The sequence below is a fragment of the Spermophilus citellus genome (assembly GCF_964194105.1).
Source record: "Spermophilus citellus genome assembly, chromosome: 6".
Taxonomy (NCBI): domain Eukaryota; kingdom Metazoa; phylum Chordata; class Mammalia; order Rodentia; family Sciuridae; genus Spermophilus; species Spermophilus citellus.
In genome coordinates this window covers 33,817,517-33,839,643 of record NC_138187.1, presented here as the reverse complement: position 1 = coordinate 33,839,643, position 22,127 = coordinate 33,817,517, and the positions used below count along the sequence as shown (strand labels likewise).

Here is a 22,127-nt window from a genome sequence, read left to right as displayed (position 1 = left end):
GTTTGTACCGTGCAGCCTGTCCCCAGAATGTGCGTCTGTCACCATAAGCCTTCTTCATACTGATGAGGTCTAAGTGATGCCAAGGTCACACTGATGAGGCTGAGGCAGGAGGATTGCAAATTCAAAGCCAGCCTCAGCAAAAGTGAGGAGTTAAGCAACTCAGTGAGACCCTGTCTCTAAATAAAATATAAAATAGAGCTAGGGATGGGGCTCAGTGGTTGAGTGCCCCTGCATTCAATCCCTGGTATCTCCACCCTCCAAAAAAGGTCAAATTTAGCTGAGAATGGCCTTATTAGGAATTTTATAATTACTTATGATGTAGAAAACTAGTTTTATAGTCCATGATGATGCTGAAGTAATATTTTACTTTGTTGTTGTTGTTTTAATGGAAAAGCCCAAGATCAAGAAGTCTCTAAGTGATGACAAATGTTCCAAAATGAATTTTAAACCTTCAGGAAAAGGGCTGGCCTTCTTATCCCAGAATGGTGAGTATTTTAACTGGAGAACATTTAAAAAATATATTTTTAGTTATAGAGGACACAATATCTTTATTTTGTTTGTTTATTTTTATGTGGTGCTGAGGATCGAACCCAGGGCCTCACATGTGTGAGGCAAGCACTCCATCACTGAGCCACACCCCCAGCCCTTAACTGGAGAACTTTCACACTTATAAAATGCTGCTAATTAGTTACATCCAGTCTGCTAAACTTTACAAGTTTCTCTCTTATATAAGGAGGCTGATAAGCCACTCCCAGCCCTCCTACCAGGGCCATGGGCATTCCCTCTCCAGGCAGGACCAGGACTAAACAGCTGGATGGCCTCACCTGGGCCCTGCCTGGGCTATATCTCCAGTCACCTGTTTTTGCTCAAGAGTCTCATCTTCCCTGTTTTTTTGAGGCCTGCTCTCACGGGCCTCCTTTCTGGTTTCCCTAGGGAAGCACCTCTGGGCTCTCCCCCTGCTGACTGCGCTTCCTCACTTCCTGCCCATCGCTTCCAACCTCATCCCTGTCCTCACTAGGACCCCCCAGGGCCTGGATCTTAGCACAATTGGTGGGAACTTTCTGCCTCATCTCACAGGTGCTTTCAGTGGCTCTGGCCTAGGTTCCTGTGGTCAGCTACCCACCAAATGGTGACTTCTTCAAGGCTCTGTCCTGGGCTGCCTCCTCCTGGAGCACCTGTTGTGCAGGGACTGTCTCTTCCTGGCACTCACTCCCTCTCTAGCTGGTCTTGCTCATGAGCATGGCACCCGCTGCAACATGTAGAGAAGGAGATCACTGTCATCCCGCCTGCCCTCCACACCCTCTCACTTTCTCTGCTCCCTTTACTGAGGAAAGGTTGCACCCGGCTTCTCTGCCTGCCGGCCTGTGTCTCCCGTGGCTCATCCCAAATGAGTGCTTGCTCTCCCTACACCCAACACTCCCCTTCCTCACCAGTGACTTTGCGCTGTCGCCCCGTAACCCTGCCCTCCTGTGAACTGCTTTCTCAGGAAACCCTCTTCCCCTGGCTTCCTTATACAATCCTCACTCCATGTTTTCCTCTCCTCTGGGGCTAATCTGCAAGGCTGTGCAGTTTTTCTCCTGTGGTGGTCAGCATCCTAGCAGAGAGCCAGTCTCATGACTGTCCCCAAAGCTATCCTCAAGACGTACAGTTCCTATGAAAGCAACACAACTACAAAAGAAACCCCAGTTACTGTATTTCACCAATGATGTTATTAGCTGGTGATTCATCTTTAGTTTTAGCTATACCTTGATCTTGCCCTGGATCTTTCTGGTTGTTCCTTTAACAATGATTGAGCACCTACTGTTTGCTAGCCACTGTGCCCATGGCTACTACTTTGTCAGCTGCCAAGACTTTTCCCTCCACCCATGTGGCATCTTTTCTCAAATCCCATTTCATCTGATTTTTGCATGCAGGTGGCTGTGACTTACTGTCTTTCAGCTAGGAGGTGTCTATGACAACGAACATAAGAATTAATCTTCCTTCATATCCAGTCTTGTTCTGACCTGGACTGCATATAATTATACGATTCTCTGATTTTAAAATATGCCAAGTGATTAGAAAATCAACACCACTTAAAAGGATGGGGAAATTAGAAATTATACCAATTAGCCTAGATAAGAAGGATAGAAAGTGGGATATCTCTTTTGAGTTACTCTTTTGAGAATAATCATAGTTCTCTAGAAGAGAGAATTCCCTGAGGCACATAGCTCTCTTGTCTTAATGGTGCTTAAGACTAAGCAGATTACAGACAGATGTTATCAAATATGTTGTCCCTGATATCTAAATAGTTTACTGTAGCCTCTCTGAGGCTGAAGGGTGGCACCAAAGGTTCTTCTCGTGACTCCACCCTGCCTGTGTGGTCCCAGTCATCTTGTGAAGGCCCATAGGGTTGTGTTTTGGGTTCTCTGATCTTCCTTATGTGCCTAACACATCTAAGGACATAACAATGATTGACAAAGCTAGTCTGGAAGGCTTTAATTTCAAGGTGAATAATTTGAAAAGTGCTGTTTAGCTGGGGGCACTGGTGCATGCCAGTGGCCCAGGAGGCTGAAGAAGGAGGATCACAAGTTCAAAGACAGCCTCAGCAAATTAGTGAGACCCTGTCTCCAAAAAAAAAAAAAAAAAAGGTGGGGGGCTGGGTATGTGGCTCAGTAGTTAAGCACCCCAGGTTCAATCCCTGGTACTAAAAAAAGAAAGAAAAATCCCATTTATTTTGGCAAAAGATATCAAGTGATTCCTGAACCATAAAATAATTCCACAAACATAAAACTTATTAAATTGTAGGCCAAAATGTGATGTCTGATGTAAATGCAGGGCCTGGAATACATATAGAAGCAGTGATAGATGTCAAAGAAGATAATGGATTGCCACACATTGATGAAGAAGATGATGCTCTTAGTAAAGGACCAGGAATGTTGATTTTAAATGTAAAATATCATCTAACCACTTGAAAATTTAAAGCAAAAAATCAAAGAACAAAATCCACCAAAGGGGCTGGGGTTGTGGCTCAGGGGTAGAGCACTTGCCTGGCATGTGTGAGGCACTGGGTTCGATTCTCAGCACACATATAAATAAGTAAACAAAATAAAGGTCCATCAACAATTAAAAATTATTTAAAAAATCCACCAAAAACGAAGACCACCATTATTTTAAATAATTTATAAAGAAAATCAAATCGTGGGACTAGGGTTGTGGCTCAGTGGTATCGCGCTTGCCTAGCATGCATGAGGCACTGGGTTCGATTCTCAGCACCACATACCAATAAATAAAATAAAGGTCCATCAACAACTAAAAAAATATTTAAAAAAAGAAAATCAAATTGCATTTTTTTTGGTACTGCGATAGAACCCAGGTGTGCTTAACCATTGAGCCACATCCCTACCCCCTTTTTATATTTTATTTAGAGACAGTGTCTTACTAAATTGCTGAGGCTAGCTTTTTGAACCTGTGATCCTCCTGCCTCAGCCTCCCAACTCACTAGAATTACAGGTGTGCGCCACTGCGCCTGACCCTCAAATTGCATTTCTAAGAACACTTAGGAGATTAAAATAACTTAGACATTACCTATAGGACATGGCCAAAACTACAACCAGAAAAAAACAGTATTAAGTTTACCGAGAAAACAATAACCTAAACACTCAGCCCAAAAAAGCAGAAAGGAGAAATAATAAAACACTAAGAGAGCAGGAAGAAGGCAGTGGCAAGACACACTCACAGCCTGAGTATGGTGGCCATGCCTGTAATACCATCAGCTCGGGAGGCTGAGGCAGGAGGATCATGAGTTCAAAGCTGGCCTCAGCAACTTAGTGAGGCCCTAAGCAACTCAGTGAGACCCTGTCTCAAAAAGCGTTGTGGATGTGGCTCAGTGGTCAAGTGCTGCTGGGTTCAATCTCTAGTACCCCTGCCACACACACACACACACACACACACAAAGGATACACTCACAGATTACAGACCAGAAACAAAAGAAAAGTAGTAGGCCTAGAATTCTACATGCCTGTCCTTCAAGTAAAAGGTAAATAAGACAACCTGAGCCTCGTGGTCTGAACAGAGGTGATAAAATGCATATAGAGGCTGAGGCTCCCTTAGTTGATGTGCTTATGACCACGGGTTTCAGATCTTGGATTTGCTGGATTTTGGAATATCTGCACGTACATAGTGAGATATCTCTGGGAGAGACATAGGTCTAAATATGAAACTCATTTATGTTTCACATACACCTTATACAGATGCCTGAATGTCACTTCATACAATATTTTTAGAGCATTTGTGTTTGACAATGCGTCGTAAAGTCAGGTATGAATTTTCCACTTGTGGGGTCAGCACTCAGAAAGTTCTAGATTTTGGAGCATTTTGGATTTCAGATTTTCAGATTAGGGCTTCACAAACTGCACTAAGTAGGAAGGAAAAAGTAGATATTCACAAGTAAGACTTTATGGTAAAAGAGTCCTATGTTCAACTCCAAGCTAATACATTTGAAAAATCAGAAATTATTTTATAGGCAGATGTTAACAAAAGTAGACACATGAAATGGAGAAAACCTGAATCATGAGAAAGCTGTCAAAACTTTTAATTTTTATGAGCAAGTTCATTCAAAATTTAAGGAAACAATAAGAATTAGTCTTAGATTTTTTTAAAAAAATCAAAACATAACAGCATAAAATAAGCCTTCCAGGTCATTTAATAAAATTAGCATAATTAGGGCTGGGATTGTGGCTCAGAGGTAGAGCACTTGCCTTGCATGTGTGAAGCACTGGGTTGGATTCTCGGCACTGCATATAAATAAATGAATAAAATAAAGGTCCATCAACATCTAAAAATATATTTTAAAAATTAGCATAATCAAGTTATAAAAACTTAATGAAGATTAAAAAAATGAAAACAGGACTGGTTGTGGTTCAGCGGTAGAGCACTCGCCTAGCATGTGCAAGGCCCTGAGTTCGATCCTCAGCACCACATAAGAACAAATGAACAAAGTAAAGGTATTGTGTACAACTAAAAAATAAATATATATATATTTAAAAAAAATGAAAACAGTAACTATTGTTCTCAACCGGGAAAAAGGGTGACATGAAAACCACTTAGAGTGGGGATTCTGGGAAGATGAGGGTGGCACATGGGTGTTTTTTTTCCATCTTTCTAGATCCCCACATGAAGAAGCACAATTAGAATGCAAAACCAAAAGAGCATGAACTATAGTAGAATCTTATTTTGTGATAAGGTATTAACATGAAAGTCAAAATTTGAGGAGAAAGGGATAAATCACTAGCTACACAACTTGAGTGACCTCAGAATGCAAAAATGGATGCAAGAGGAAAAGAACAGATATAAGAGACAGAAGCAATCAGAGCATCTTCCAGACCTGAGAATGTGAGGATCCAGATCTCCCAGCAGGAACTCTGTAAGCCTGACAGAGCCGCCTGGGGGAGAGCATGTGTGTGCTCCAGGGGACCAGGGAGCTCCAGGGCTCAGGTGAGGGCTTCGGAGCCCCAGGAACTCACCACCCAAACTCCCTTCAGGAAAACCCGGGCCTGAGGAGACAGTGCTGGGTAGAACTCAAACTGAGAATCCTAGAGCAGAAGGGCAAAGAAGGATCCAATGAAAAGGAATTGGGAAGTCACTGAAAGAAGAGAAGGGGGAGTTCTAGAATCCTGAGGCTAGAAAAACTGTTGTGCATCATCCACCTAAGCCCTAAAGTTCAGATACCTACTTTTCTTTTTTCTTTTTTTTTTTAAAGAGAGAGTGAAAGGAGAGGGAGAGAGAGAGAGAGAGAGAGAGAGAGAGAGAGAGAGAGAGAGGAGAGAGAGAGAGAGAGAGAGAGAGAGAGAATTTTTAATATTTATTTTTTAGTTTTCGGCAGACACAACACCTTTGTTTGTATGTGGTGCTGAGGATCGAACCCGGGCCACACGCATGCCAGGCGACCGCGCTACCGCTTGAGCCATATCCCCAGCCCCGAGAGGATAGTCTTTTTAAAATGTGTGTGTGTGTGTGTGTGTGTGTGTGTGTGTGTGTGTTTTAGCTGTTGATGGATCTTTATTTTTGATTTATTTGTATGTGGTGCTGAGAATTGAACCCAGGACCTCACACATGCTAGGCAAGCATCTACCACTGAGCCACAACACCAGCCCCCAGATACCTACTTTTCTGAAGGTAGAAAAAGAATAGGGTGTTGTCTCATCTGAAATGAAATTATTACAAGAAAAAAAGAATAAGAAGCAGAATACTGCCACGGAGAACCAAAGCCTGAAAGAAGCCTGAAAAAGAGATGAAAACTGTCACAAATATTATAACATGAGCCCAAATAAATTGAGAATGTGATAGAAGAGATGACAGGATAACTAATCAGAATTAGAAAACCTCAGTTGAGAAAACAGCTCAAGAAAGAATTTAGAAATAAAAGAAAAACGTTCTTAAAAGATCAAACTAGAAGGAAAAAAGTAAACAAAAAGACTGCATTAAGAGAAATAGAAAGGGAAAAGGAGAATTCTAAAAGACTTCAAGAAAACAGATATAAAAGGTAGGCAAATAAGTCCTAGTGTCACAGGACTCCCTGCAAGAACACAAAATCAATAGATTAAATATGAAAATTATACTTCCTGAACATTTTCTCAAAATGAAAAGACAGGACTGATATGTTCAAAGGACATCTGTAAACCTGACTCAGGACAATTAAAAAGTCCTTGTGGGGAGGGCAGGACAGGGGGAGAGAGAGAGAGAGGCAGGCAAATTAGCAAACCCAAGGACATCCGGCAAAGGGAGCAAGTGAGACATAAACAAGATCAGACTGCCTTAAGAGAAATAGAAAGGGAAAGTTTTTTTTTCGTCAGCAAAGTTTTTTTTTTTTTTTTTAAACAGCAATGCTATTAAATACAAAAAAAAAAAAAATGTTTTTCTTAAGTTCCTAGCAGAGAGAAAATGAGCTTGGGATTTTACTTTAGTCTTCAGATGGAATTGACTCAAAAACTCCAGTACTATTGCTCTTGAAAGCCTCTCCTCTGGACTTTGAGAGGACATGAGCAAATGATGGTAGCAAACGCTGCACTGAGGACTGAGGGGCACCTGGAGTGCTCCATTTTATTAGGGCAGGTGTCCCCGGCCATCCCGTTAAGGAAACTCTCTGCTTCTTTCCTCTGCCTTAGTCTCATCTTTGCAGTGTCAGTGCCTGAAACATCTGTCCCTCAGTCCTCTCCTTGCTCCTGGAATGGAAATGTCCTGCTCTCTGAGAGTGGAGTGCTGTCAATCACTGCTGCATTCCCACAGCCTAGCAATGCTAAGTGTGCTTCTAGAGATTTAATAAAAACTTGCTAAGGATTAATGAATAAATACATAACATCAACTGGAAAGCCACTTGAAATATTAAGAGTGACCGTACCTGTAATCCCAGCTACTTGGGATGCTGCGGCAGGAAGATCACAAGTTCAAAGTCAGCTTTAGCAAAAGTGAGGTGCTAAGCAACTGTCTCTAAATGAAAGAAGCCTGCAAAAGAGATGAAAACTCACTGGGGATGTGGCTCAGTGGTCGAGGGCTCCGAGTTCAATCCCTGGTACCCCCATCCCCTGCAAAATCAGAAAATATGGAGAAAGAAAAACTATGAAGAGGAAAAGAAGTTTCAGTTGATGATAACAAACTATAAAGTATCTAGGAATAAACAAAAATAATTTGTGAAATATATATTAAGAAAAATAGCAAAGCCCAAAACAGACGAATGAATTACATCAAGCCAAGAAGTTTATGCACAGCAGAGGAAACAATGAGCAGAGCAAAGCTACAAACTATAGATTGGGAGAAATATTTGCAAGCAGGACATCTCAGAACTGGGTAACACCCAGAATATACTTGAGGAACTCAAGAGTAAGAAAATAAAGTGACCTAAAGACGAGCAAAGTACTAGAATAGACATTTCTCCAACGATGACGTGTAAATGACCAACATGAAAAAAAATGTTCAACATCACTAATCATGCGAACTAAACTACAATAAGATATCACCTCACATCAATCAGACTGGCTATTACCAAAAAGATGAAAGTAAGTGTTGGTGAGGATGTGGAAAAAAGGGGGGGGGGCTCTGTACATGTTGGTGGGAATGTCTAGCCATTGCAGAAGATTGTATAGAGGTTCCTCAAAAAGCTGAAAGTAGGGGTTGGGGTGTAGCTCAGTGGTAGAGCACTTGCCCAGCTCCTGTGAGGCACTGGGTTTGATTCTCAGCACCACATAAATAAAATAAAGGTATTGTGGCCATCTACAACTAAAAAAAAAAAAAATCTAAAAGAATTAACATTGTGTTAGCTTTTGGTCACTTGACAAAATACCTGAGAACAACAACAAGAGGAAAGATTTGCTTTGGCTCATGGTTTCAGAGGCCCTGGTCCGTGGGTGGCTGGCTCCATTGCTTAAGCTTGAGGTGAGGCAGAACGTCATGGCAGAAAGGCTTGGTGCAGGAATTCTGGCCACTTCATGGCAGCTGGGAGGAAGAAGGGGTGGGGGGCAAAGATATAGTCCCTAAGGACCCACTCCCTCCAACCAGGCCCCACCTCCTACAGTTTCCACTACTTCCCATTAGTCCACTCAGAAATCCCTCAATGGATTAACCCATTGATGAGGTCAGAGCTCTCATAAGCCCCCTCTGAACATTGCCCACTGGGGACTGAACCTTCAACACATTAAGCCTTTGGGAGACATTCCAGATTCAAACCATAACAATACCACCTCGAGCTATATAGATAAAGGATTTGAAATGATGATGTTGGAAGAGACATGCACTTCCATGTCCATCACAGCACTGTTCACAAAAGCCAAGATATGGAATCAACCTACATGTCCATCAATGGATGAGTAGATAAGTAAAATATGATATACACATGGAATACTATTCAGCCTTAAAAAGGAAATTCTGTCATTGGTGACAATATGGATGAACCTGGAGGATGTTGTGCTAAATGAAATAGGCAAGGCACAGAAAGCCAAGGCACAACCTAGAACAACTGAACTCAGAAGCTGAGAATGGAATGGTGATTATCAAGGATTGGGAGTAGTGACTATAGTTAGTAATGTATTTCAAAATTTCTGTGAGTAAACTTCAAATGTTCTTACCATGAAAGTGTATATTTGAGGTGACAGGTATGTTAATTAGCTTGATTAGGCATTCTACATTGTATATTTATATCTCATAAGTATATATATTAAAATTTGTCAATTTACAATTTTAGTACCCCAAAGTACTGAACTTTACAGACCTTATAAAAATCTTGAATAAATGGAAACATTAGCTACCTGGTAAGACTTGGTATTGTAGCAATGTAGATTCTCCCCAAAATAACTTAGAGACTTAACTGCAATTCCAGCTAATTCTAATCCCAACTGTCTTACAAATTTGACAAAATAATCCTGGAAAAATAATGGACAGAAACAAAATATTAAAAAGAAAACCAAGAGGATAATTTAGTTCTATTTATTAAAATATACTAAAAATGTAAAGCTACAGTAAGTAAACTGGTTCTGCAAAAAAAAAATAGGCTGATTATTATAAACACAGATGGTCATTCAGTACATAGTAGCTATTCCTCCTTGGTAGGGGAAAGATGGACTATCTAATAAATGCAGCTGAAATTGGCTAAATTTAGGGGAAATATTTGGGTGGATTAAAGAGGTAAATGTAAAGACTGGAACCATAAAATTGAGAGCATATACAAGTGTATGTTATATTCTTAGTGTTGATAAAGGCTTAAGTATAAAAACTAAGGTAAAATACAGAGAAAATACTGATAGAAATCAAAACCAGTTTTTGGCAAAAGAAGCCAAGAACAAAATGAAAAATCAAAGAGAAAATATTAAGGGAATATCCTTAAAATAAGAAAAAAAATAGGAAAAAGCCACTCTTCAAAAAACATAAGTGACCCATAAACACATAAAAAGAACTTTACTGATATTAAGAAAATGCAAATTAAAACAATAAAGTGCTATCAAAAGTAAATGGTGCTTATGGCAGTGATTTAAGGGAAAAATAGTTTCATGCACTGAAAGTGGGGTGGATGATAAAATGGCTCAATCTTTCTAAAAGGCAGTCTGGAAACATGCACCAAGGGTAAAAACTCGAGCATTCTGTTTCACCCAGCAACTCTGCTTCTGGGGATTTACCCCGGAATGTTCAGAGGTGTGGGCAAAGCTGTATGGATGAGGGTGTTCACTGCAGCATTGCTCAGAAAACGGAAAAGCCCTAGGCTGAGTAGAGTACGGCACAGCTCTTGTAGTTTCCATGCACATCACAATGATTTACAGCCATTAAAACTCTTTCAGAATACAGTGCTGACAGAAAAACAGGACACATGACCCCATATTTGTTATCTATCTTCTCTGATAATTACTAGGAGGATGTACACTAGAATGTCATTAGCTTATTAATTCCCAGGTTTTCAATTCTGTGAACATTTCAATGAAATTGACACAGGTGCATTAAAATCGGTTAGAAATCATAATCTAGAGATTATGTGTATATACATATTAAAATTATAATCACGTCCACATATATTCCTACTATATACATGTATTATATTCCTACTGCTAGACTATTTTTTTGGGGGGAGATACCAGGGATTGAACTCAGGGGCACTTGACCGCTGAGCCACATCCCCAGCCCTATTTTTTATCTTATTTAGAGACAGGGCCTGAGTTGTTTAGCACCTCGCTTTGAACTTGAGGTCCTCCTGCCTCAGCTTCCTGAGCTGCTGGGATTACAGGCATGCGCCATGGTGCCCAGCCTACTGTTATGTTCTTTTATAACTATATAATTACATATTGTATACTAAGGTTTTTATAGGTGTTCCACATCTGGGACCATGGGACAAAATGGGTTCATGTTTTGGTTACGCTAGAGGTACATATTTTTGTTGTTTCTTACAGCTCTTGGAACAGGGTCTGCTATATAATTGGTTCCCAGTATATGTTTTTTTAACAAATCTAGCATTTTCTGCAATGAGCAAGCTTGACATCAATAGTTAAGAATTTTACTCAATGAACTATCTTTTATAAAAGACTTAAATTTCCTGCAAATCTATCAGTCCATTCCATCCTACCTGCTCCCTCGGGTTATAACACTGGTCCTTTGGGTCCATGGGTAATACCCATGACAGGCATTACCGTGTACTTCCTGTGTGTGTGGTGCTTAGCTTGCAAGCTAATGCATCGGATTTTCACAGTACCTGTGAGGCAGGTAACAGTACGGTACCCCTTTTGCAAATGAGGAAACTGGCACAGAGAGTGTTTACTGGCCAAGGTTGTGCCGCGAGTGCGTGGCACAGAGGGGCCTTGAGCCTAACTCACGTGGCCCTAGTCTGTGCTGTACAGTGCTGCTTCAGAGCAGAGGCTGTGTAAGAACCTTGACAGGTTAGGGCTTGTTTTCTTGACTTCCTACCTCATTCTTGCATGCACAACTCTTACCCAAGCCTGAGGCCTGCCGCAGGTTATGTTGAGTGTTCTCCAGCCAGGGATCCATGTGGGAAGCACACACAGGTCTCCATTAGTCTCTAAAATCTGGCACTGGGATCATGGATCTTCCTGATGTCCTTGCACTTGGAGCATACCACAGTGGCTCCTGGACTGGGAGGCTGGTTGGTGGGGTGGACTGGTCACACTCCCTTCCCACAGCACCTATTCCAACACAATTGCCCATCCCCATCCTCCAGAGAGGAGTAGCCAGAACTCAAGACAAGAGTCTCCTTACCTTTGTTATTCAACAGAGATTTAAATCTCTGAAGACAAGAGCCAGGAGGGTTCCCCACCGAAACATGGAAAACATCAACTTGAGGAGAAAACAACAGGTACCAGAAGGTTCAAAGGCAGTGCTGACAAGCAGCCAGGGTCTGCAGAGAACTTGCTTTGTCCCAGGTGGTCACTGAAGCATTCTGCAGTTTCCTCGTCCCCTCTGACAGGATGGGGACACAGAGGCCATCACAGGAAAGGGCAGAATTAGAGTAAGAGACTCCAGACTGCAGGATTGTATTAATGCTCATTTTAAACTTTATTCCAGAGAAAAATGAAAAACCCAAGAATGACCAGAAGGAGAAGCTCAACACGTGGGTCAATAACATGTACGTCTTCTTTGTGAACACGCTCTTCCAGGCATACAAGCACGAGGAGCTGCTCAAGGAAAAAGTAAAGGAAAACCGGTTGCAGGATGCAGCCATGGCTCAACAGAAGAAGATGGAGAGTGAAGAGCTGGAAGCAAGGTATGGCAGGGCCCCAGCCCTCCTCTGGCACGAACTCAGCATTCTTCCCCATCCTTTGTAGCTACCTGCAACATCAGGAGCACATGCTTGCACTGCCAAGTTCACGACGTCCCAAGGTTGTCCAGAGCATAAAAAAAATATCTGGCCTCTGCTCCTGCCGGTTCCAAAGGCTTTGTGGCTTCCAGAGGGCTGGGAGCATCTTTTGTTTATATAGAGATGCTAGCATCTGCTCCTGACCCCAGGACCTACCAGATCCCAGCATCTCTGAAGGCACGTTTTTATATATTAATGAGATGACTGTGGCTAGGGCCCTGGATAACTTCACTTGGGGGACGTTGCCCAAGGAACCACCTGTGACTGGAGAACTTCCAGCTTCACCCTTGTCTCTGGGCAGGTGGGGAGGCTGGGGACTGAGTTCTGTTAGTCATGCCTACATAACGGAACCTCTACAGAAACACCAAATCATGGGTGGGATTTAGTTTCTGGGGCTGGACATATCCATGTGATGGGAAGGTAAGTTTGCAGGGACAGAAGTTCTTGGGACTCTTTTGGACTTGACCGTACATCCCTCTTCATCTGGCTGTTCATTTTTATTCCTTTTTTTTTCTTTTGCAGTCCTGGGGATTGAACCCAGGTGTACTCTCCCATGGAGCTACACCCCTAGCCCTTTTCTATTTTTTGAGACAAGGTCTCAGTTAGTTACCCAGGTGGGCCTAGAATTTGTGATCCTCTCGCCTCAGCCTTTGGTGTAAAGTTGGAATTACGGTCGAGCACCACTGCTCTCTGATGTTCATTTTTATTCTTTGTAATATCTCTTAAAGTAAACCAGTAAGTGTAAGCAAAGTTTTTTGCTAGAGGTCTGCGAGCTATTCTAGCATATTATAGAACCTGAAGGGGGCGTTGTGGGCACTTTTGATTCATAACTGGTTAGTCAGAGGTATCTGAGTCCTGAACTTGTGACTGGCATCTGGATGGGGGTGGCCTCGTGGGACTGAACTCCCGTCACTTGTGAGGTTTGTGCTAATGTGAGTAGATCGTGTAAGAATTTTATATCAGTGGTGCTGGACAGTTGGTGAGGTGAAGAGAAAATATGGTGTCAGAAGTGTCAAGGGGTGTCCCCACCTGGTTTGGGGAGGGCTTGGGGCTCACTGTGGGCTGCTTGTTTTCCTGGGTGTCTAAGTGGAACTGACACCTGTGTGAGAGGCAACAGGAAGCCATGGTTCAGACCCTAGCCCCCCCCCCCCCCCCACCGGCTCTGTGTACAACTCCAAGCCTCCTGTCCTCATCTGTCAGGTGGGGTCATGGTAATGCCTCACAGGACCGCTGGGGCCAGGAAGACAGCTGAAGGCCAGGAGTCCAGGAAGCAGGACAGGATACTGCACTCACCGCAGCATCACTGCTGAGGCTCAGCTCCGCATGGTCCTTTAGCAGTTCAGACACCTGCCCTTGGTGACATGTGTCTCTGCTCACTGGAGAAAGCATTGCTGTATGCTAGAGGGCAGGAACATATGAGGACTGTCACAAGGTCACCCAGAGAAAAGAGGTTGACACCTCATGTCAGATCCATAGCATTCTACCTGGGCTGTCTAGCTATGGCTTTACTTATTACTAACTCTGGCAAGTTGATGGCAGTTTAGTTTTGGTCACAGGCACTGATGAAAAACAGATATGGACAACTTTATTTGATACACAGAATAAGAACTATTGGGTACGGTGGCACATGCTTGTAATCCCAGTGGTTCAGGAAGCTGAGGCAGGAGGATAGCAAGTTCAAAACCAGCCTCAGCAACTTAGTGAGGCTCCAAGCAACTCAGCAAGACCCTGTCTCAAAGTAAAATATAAAAAAGGGTTGGGGATGTGGCTCAGTGGGTAAGCCCCCTGGATTCAATCCCCAATACCAAAATAAATAAATAAATAAATTTCAAAGGAAAAAAATCTACCTTCCTGTGTTTGCTTTTTTAGGCTTAATATCTTAAGGGAGGAAGAGGCCAAGAAACAAGATACTGAGATGGACATCCCTGTGATCAAGGAGCCAGGGGACGCCCTGTCCTTGGTCCTCACACAAAGCCCTCCCAAAGAGGACACAGCTATGTCCCAGGCCAGCAAGTCCACCCCGAGCAAGAAGAAGAGGAAGTAAAGGCACGTACTGTTGAGGGTGGACTGCAAGGACACAGAGCAGCTCAGGACAGCAAGAACTGTGATAAATGTCCTGCACAATAAAGTTGTTTGCAGTTTACTTCTGCTCTTGGTGTTCTGGAACACTCCTACCTTGACCCACTACAACCAGCTTTTTGCAGCTGGATCACTGAAAGGCCTGCATTTTGGAAATTGAGTTGAATGAAGATCCAAAACACACACACACACACACACACACACGCATATTAATGAACATGTTTTAAATACATGTCTAAAAAATCAAAGTAACGCCATGATGATGAAATTAGAATCTGATAAAATGAATCAGAAGACAGTGGGGAATGGAAGAAATTATTCAAAACATTTCTTCAGACACTCGTTTCCCACACTAGGTACACTGTCTATCCCCCAAACCACCTGGGGTTCTTCAGGTGCCACTTCCTGTGGCTTCTCCTCTCCCCTGTCCCGTTTCTGCAAATGCCCACAGTTCTCTATCGCATTTGAAAACCACCACACAGCAGTGGGTCCAGGCAGCAGTGAGAGGAGGAGCCAGGAGGTGCCAGTTGTTCAATAGATGGTTGTTCAAAATTTTACAGTTAATAATTTGTGTTAAAATTTAAGGGTCACCACCAATCTAAAGCTACCCAAATTAGCAGAAGGAATACAGGAAACTATCAATTTTAACAGAAAGATGGGGAAGAGGAAAGATGGGAAACAGAAAAGTGCTGATGCCCCAACAGCCAAAGGAAACAGACTAAACCCACTCGTGCTGCTCCCCCAAACGAGCCCAGAGGTAATTTAATGGCATTGAAAAATAAAAAATTCACCTCAACATCACAAGAGCCACACAGAAAGAATGAAAATAAAGACACACGCAAAGACACACCAGGCCGATCTGTTCAAGCTGACTGCACTAGCAAGCACTATCACAACCCAAAGGCAGCATCACACCTACACATTAGCCTTGCAAAGCTGAGGGAGCCCCAGGGAGAAGCACCGTCTTGACAGCAGAAAGCAGGAAAACAGGGATCAGATGACCAGAGCAACTAAACTATAAACCCTGAATTAGCACAGAGCTAGGAACCAGAATGCAATAGAGAATAAACACTTGACACACTGACCACTTTTTAGGTTGTGAAGCACAGCAATTCCACATGATGTGTATAGCACATCTGTTCTAGCTGCAAATGACTGCACAGTGTGCACACAGCACACCATAAACACAAAAGCCACAATATGAAGTAACACAAGGGCGATGAGGAAATCGCAATGGATATTGTGAATTATTTAGGACCAAGTGACAATGAAAGTACCGTGAATCAACAAAGCCATTTCCTCCTAACAGGCTCATACACGTTAAGTGATAGGGAATATGGGAAGCAAACTTTAGGACTAGTGAAATATCATGTTTTTTGGACCATTTAGCTAGTTTTTACCTAGACCCTGGGCTGACCAGATAATAAAAATCAGCATAACTAAGACTGCTGAATTTCATCTCAACCAAGGAGGACCGAGTTGTGGCTCCCTGGGATGGCTCCTCAGGAGTTCCAAATGACAATGAGGAGTGCTTTCTGTTTAGAACACATTGTGCACTTTCATTAAGCTCTGTGTATTAAATGAGTCTAAAAATCACAATAGTACTCAGGATAAAAGCCAAGTCTAGCCAGGTGTGTGGTGCATGCCGTAATCCCAGTGGCTCAAGAAGCTGAGGCAAGAGGATTATAAATTCAAGGCCAGCCTCAGCAACTTGGTGTTGGCCTAAGTAACTTAGTGAGACCCTGTCTCAAACAATAAAAAGGACTGGGGGTGTGGCTCAGTGGTAGAGCACCCCTGGGTTCAATCTTCAGTACCAAAAAAAAAAAAAAAAAAGGCAAGTCTAGCAATTATTTTAGGCAAATACATCCTTATTCGGGTTTCACAGCTAGGGAAAGGAATCTAGCTGTGAAAGCATCAAATGAGCTTTTAAATCCCCAGGGCATGTCCCAGGAACCACTGGTAATGCTTTCTACAAACTAGCAACAGAAGAGTGCCTCAGCGCAAAACCAGAATTTTAAAAACTTTAACAATTTATTAGTCTTATTTTCCAGTAAAATATTCACATGTCAAAAGAATGGAATGATAGAGATATAGCCAACTACCTTTAAGTAATTCCGCATAAATATTTAAAATCTAAAAACCTCAGGGGATCATCAGACTGAGTAGAAATTTGTTTCTTCAAAGCAAGTATTGCTTTACTATTGTCATTAATCCAGTCAATAATATGACCAATAACTTGCAATGGTAAACAAAGTGTTTGCTGAGTTTCTTAAAAGATGCTTTCCGTGAGCCATTATCAGTCAATCCAAGAAGAAGATGTTGTTGAACTGCGTGGCACAAAGTTTCTTTACCTCTTCTGCAAAAAGAACAGAAAACAGTGCATAAGGAATAGGGGTTCTTACTTAAAAGGTTGTATGCTACGTGTTAGTGCCTTAAATTCTTCTGGAATAAAACTGGGAATAAATAAATGTCTGCATTAATTTTGACTTTAAATTCCAGAAGCCCAAACAAAAAGTAATAAACTAAGAAAAAGGGAACAGACTCCACACCTAACAAACCCATGAGACCTCAATACTTCCCAATATACTGAAACACTGCTTCTCTGGGCCTGAAAAAGCTTAAACCCAGGGCAAACAGTACCCGAGACACCCACAGGTTGGGGTTACAACATCCAAGATACAGTCAATTTCAGAATCTGATGCAACAACACAAATACTCTGGTTGCAACCTTGAATTGTAGATCAAGGGCTCCACAGAGGTATCATGATCTTTACTGAATTCCCATTTTAAGTCAGGCTTGTACTAACTGATGTTTTTTTTTTTTTATTCTTTTTTTATTGGTTTTTTTTTTTAATTCTTTTTTATTGGTTGTAAATGTTTTTAATACACAATGAATACAGGTATTAGTATAGAAGAAAAATTTCACAGGCCTTAAAAGACATATTTTTAAAAACCTTGCATCTAACTTTCCTGGTAGTTTGTACTGGGGTGTGTTTCCCCCCCACCTGCACTGCTGCTTGCCCCAGCTCCAGGTGTAAGGCAGAATAGCAGAGAGGCTAGTGAAGGGGACACTGCCCTTTCTCCAGGACAGCAGCTGTCAGAACCCCACAGACCAGCTGCTGACTCATTCAGCACCAAAGGACCAGACCAACTACTCTGGTTGCAAGGTGGAGAATTCTCATCCTGCCTATGGGTGGAGACAGCTGGGACTATCATATGAATCCATCAGCTCTGCATATAAAAGATGTGTTTTCATCTTTTTGATAAAAAGAGACATTTTTACACACAATATGTAAAGCCATGGGTTATTTTAGCACTGTAGAAAATAATTTCCTTTTAGTCACGATTAAGCTTGCTGTGTCACAGGACACAGAAACAGAAAATGGAGAAATCTGCCTATAATCTTAATGATCATCATTTGCTCTATATACCATGTTTCCTAATACATTGAAGAGAATTTCCAAATATCAGTAGCATTAAAATTATGGTCAAATACCAAATTCAGTTTACCATTGACTTCGATCAGGTTTGCATTTTTTTGATTCAAAATAACATACAGCTCCCGCTGATCAGACTTTTTCCCAACAACCCAATAATCACTCATGGCTTTCACGATGATTTCTTCATCTTCATCTGCTCTGTAAGGCAAGAGTTTCAGAATGTACTATTTTATTATACACTTAGCTACATTATGGGAAAAAAACCATTTCAAAACAAGAAACTGGACACTAAATAGTCACTTAGGAAGTTCAGGAAGGCCCATGTGAATGGACTGGGCTTATGGACCCATTCAGAAGGGGTGCCCATAAAGGTGGTCAGACCTGGCCTCTATGAAGGGGCTTTGGGCTACTCAGTTTTGAAGATGACTCCTTTAATATCCTTTAACAAAGGGATACCTATTTGAGAAGTTGTCAGGATTACCTAGTAAAATCACTGTTGATGTCACCTAGAATCTTCATCAAATCCGGATGAACAGACGTAAGCGACACACTGGGTGTTTTCCTCATGTGAATTGTACTTTTCTCTGCTAAATTCATATGGTTGAAGTAGATAAACTTAAACTGTGGTTCCTTTTCAGATCTGTAAAAACATGTCATTAAGAGGGTAACATTCTGAACATTATACAAATTACACAGCTACATTTAAAAAACCATATGGCAAAAGCCTGGATTTTTAAAGGCTTGGTCTTTAATTCAAGAATCTTAGTTAACATGTAACAGACTCTTCACTCAGTAATCACTTATATGATATCAAGCATGATGGAATTTACCAGAGAGCTGAAGCTTATTAACTGACTGATTTGAAGTACAGGGGACTGAACTCAGGTCCTCACAAAGATTTCTACCTCTGAGTTGCATCTCTAGCCATTTTCTAAAATAAAAGTTTTATTTCTATTTTTTATCTTGCTAAGTTGCTAAGGCTGGCCTTGAACTTGTGATCCTCCCACCTCATTCGCTTATATAGCTGGGATTGCAGGCATGTGCCACCATGTTTGGCCTAAAGTTTACCTTTTTTTTGTGGGGGGGGGAAAGGGGAGGGTACTGGGGACTGAACACAGGGGTGCTTTACCATGGAGCTGCATTTCCAGCCCTTTTTATTTCGAGACAGTGTCTCACTAAGTTGCTGAGGGTCTTACTAAATTGCTGAGGCTGGACTTGAATTTTTGATCTTCCTACCTCAGTCTCCCAAGTCACTGAAATTACAGGTGTGCACCACTATGCCCATTTAAAGTTTCTTTTTTAAACACTGGAAGTATTTTCTAAATGAAATCATAGTGCTTTATAAATGGTAATCACTTGGTTATTGCTGACTTTTTAACAAATGCAAATGAAATCCACACAGGTTATTTATCTTCTAGTGGAAGGGTCAGCAAACTACAGGCCTGAAACTAAATCTGGCCATTTTTCTAAATAACAGTTTACTGGAACACTGAATGCCCATACAAATATTTATGCGTTATCTATGCTATTTTCAAGCTAAAATAATAGTTGAGTAGTTGCAACATATATAGCCCACAACATCTAAAATACTTACTATTTAGCCCTTTACAGAAAGAGTTTGCCAATCTCTGACTCAGGAGAGTAACATCTCATTTATCCCACAGTGATGGGGAATGAAGGAGGCGCTCCATGTGGATTACCCAGTCACACAACTGAAGCTTAATACTGTAACAAAGCTCTTTATCCTCCTCAATGGAAATCATGCTTAAAATGTATTAGCTTTTCCTGCTGAAGTAAAATTTTAATTGGGATATATATTTTTCCTTCTTTGCACAATCACTTCTCATTTGTCCCTGTGTCTTTCTCAGGGAACCACGGGGACAACTGGGCTACACAGCTCACAAGGTGCCTCCCCGTCCCTCCCATCTCACTGTGCCCTTTTGAACACCCTGGGTTCTGGGGAGAGCCTGAGCACAGCCTGCCACTGAGGGCTCAGAAGCCTTCTCCGCTTACTTCAGGGTTAGCAGCCATGTTCTGGAGGGCTGAGGGTGCCGGAAATCCGACCTCCGGACAAGTGGGTTACTACTGTAATACTTTACATCTAGGCAAAGAAAGAATGTGGGTGATTTAGTTTCCAGGAAAATAAAAATAAATCTCTTACAAAACCAGAATTTGTTTTTAATAGATCCCTAAAACTAAGAAAAATAAATAACATGAAAAACTAGATGAAAAAATAAAAAATTTAAGACTTTTGGAAAGAATTTCAATTTAGCTGTCTCAATACACAAGTAACTTAAGTTGAACTTAAAGTTCTGGCTGTTTTGTCTAACCCCCAAACACTCTTTCTTTAGTCCATTCAGAATGGACTGAAACTCTGTCTTTTGTACCCCCAAGTTGGAATTTATATTAAAAACGTTATTTAACTAGGTAAAACAGGGTTAAATAAATGCAACTCTTTCTACCCCATCCTCCATAAAACATAATAAAAAACAGACACAGAAAAATGGCTACTTGCAATGTACTATTAAATAAAAGGAAAAGAGAAACTTGCTCACATTCAAAATAGCCAGAATAATTTTCAATGTACAATCTTATTAGTGATCAAATTTACGACCTTACAGTGTGTCAGTTTTGAATTAGCAGCAGCCACGGTTACCTGGTATCTTTTTCAAATAGCTAAGACATTCCTTCTAAAAATCAAAGCATTTTTTTCAAACACAAAATCACACGTTTCATGCCTTCTTAAAAAGAGAACATACTAAACATAGTTAACAATGTCCATATAGGAAACTCTAAACACAACGAAACAGTACAGAATTCTTCATGAAGACTTTTTTTTAAAATATTTTTTTTAGTTGTAGGTGGACACAATATCTTTATTTTATTTACTTATTTTTTATGTGGTGTTGAGGATTGAACCCAGTACCTCAAGCATGTGAGGCAAGCGCTCTACCACTGAGCTACAGCCCAGACCTCATGAAGACTTTTGAGGTTCAGTATACAAAGTAACCACAGCACAATGATGTCTTCAAAACACATGGGAGGGGGAGTCCATTTTAAGTGGTTATAGCTCAGTTTGTGTATGCACTAACTTTAAAAAAAGATTTCCTATTTTCTGATAGACCCATCATTTTTAGCCATGAGAAAAAAATACCTCCTGGTCAACCTTATCTTCACTCATTTTCTTCTGCTCTACGCTGAAATATAATCAATCAGTAAATATAATCAATCAGTCCTTTGTCTGTATATCCTATACCCACAGATTCAACTATGAATCAAAAATACTGGAGGAAAACTGTACCTGTACTAAACATGTATGAACATTTTGTTGTCATTATTCCCCACACAACGCAGGATGACTATTTACCCAGCACCTGGACTGTACTGTACTGTGTTCTAAGTAACCCAGAGATGATTTACAGCACATGGGAAGATAGGCATGGGTTACTTGCAATGCTGTGCCTTTTAAGGGTCTTGAACATCCAGGGATTTTGGTATCCATGTCCTTAGGTACTGAATAGGACCGTAACTATGATTGGTAGGTGTCATGAGAAGATGTGAGGAGACCTCCCATGAACAAATAGCAATAATTTTACTGAGATGCCAGAGTGGAATGTTTAAGTACCAGGTGTATGAAAACATTCTCAAACTTCAAAAGCATGCCCAGAAAGGGTGCCGTGACACAGTGGAGGAAATCAGCACTTCTCCAGTGAGCACCTAGCTGCTTGAAGTTTCCCCTATGGGCTTCAACAGCTGAAGGCACAAAGATAACCACTGTTTCAAGTTGTGGTGGGCTGTGTTCTAAACAGCTAAGACTGCCAGATACACGATTTCTAGATAAATATGGCTCTGAGAGTTCCTCACTTATCTGACCTAATTGAAGGCCAAGAGGAAATGCTGAATTGAGAAATTTGGGTACCATGAAAAGGAAAACTGGACTTTATTTATGAGTTAACTTAATAAAGTTCTTTTCCCCTGGCCTCTCCAAAGTAATAAGGAAGTGAAGGTACCCCAAGAATCCTGGAAATATGCACACACCTACTCCTGGACGACGTCCCCTCCCCCTTCCCTATTACCACACCATGGCTCTAGCTAGGCCAGCCTTCCCTTCTCTTCCCTTCTGTCAGTGTCCAATCCTGTATCTGATCATTATTGACTCCTACTGTTAATGGCCGTACTTTTCACTTCTTTACAAATCTGAGCCTACTCAATCTCAAAAAAGAACTATACTAAAACTGACCACTGGGGCTGGGGATATGGATGAGTGGTAAAGTGCTTGCCCAGCATGC

General features: G+C 41.4%; 2 protein-coding genes across 2 annotated transcripts in view; one reads left to right on the top strand and one right to left on the bottom strand.

Annotated features, from left to right (window-relative positions):
• Window positions 1–14,462, top strand: part of RSPH10B (radial spoke head 10 homolog B) — a 48,828-nt gene extending 34,366 nt beyond the window's left edge. Inside the window, exons 18-20 of the mRNA XM_081297138.1 lie at window positions 395–485; window positions 12,028–12,226; window positions 14,189–14,462. Coding sequence (XP_081153264.1) covers window positions 395–485; window positions 12,028–12,226; window positions 14,189–14,363 — 465 coding nt within the window. The 3' untranslated portion in view covers window positions 14,364–14,462. The remainder of the gene's footprint in view (window positions 1–394; window positions 486–12,027; window positions 12,227–14,188) is intronic.
• CCZ1 (CCZ1 homolog, vacuolar protein trafficking and biogenesis associated) overlaps window positions 14,449–22,127 on the bottom strand; it is a 28,317-nt gene continuing 20,638 nt past the window's right edge. The window contains exons 13-16 of the mRNA XM_081297141.1: window positions 18,320–18,478; window positions 17,909–18,036; window positions 16,501–16,754; window positions 14,449–14,540 (exon numbers count right to left, since the gene is read on the bottom strand). Coding sequence (XP_081153267.1) covers window positions 16,699–16,754; window positions 17,909–18,036; window positions 18,320–18,478 — 343 coding nt within the window. The 3' untranslated portion in view covers window positions 14,449–14,540; window positions 16,501–16,698. The remainder of the gene's footprint in view (window positions 14,541–16,500; window positions 16,755–17,908; window positions 18,037–18,319; window positions 18,479–22,127) is intronic.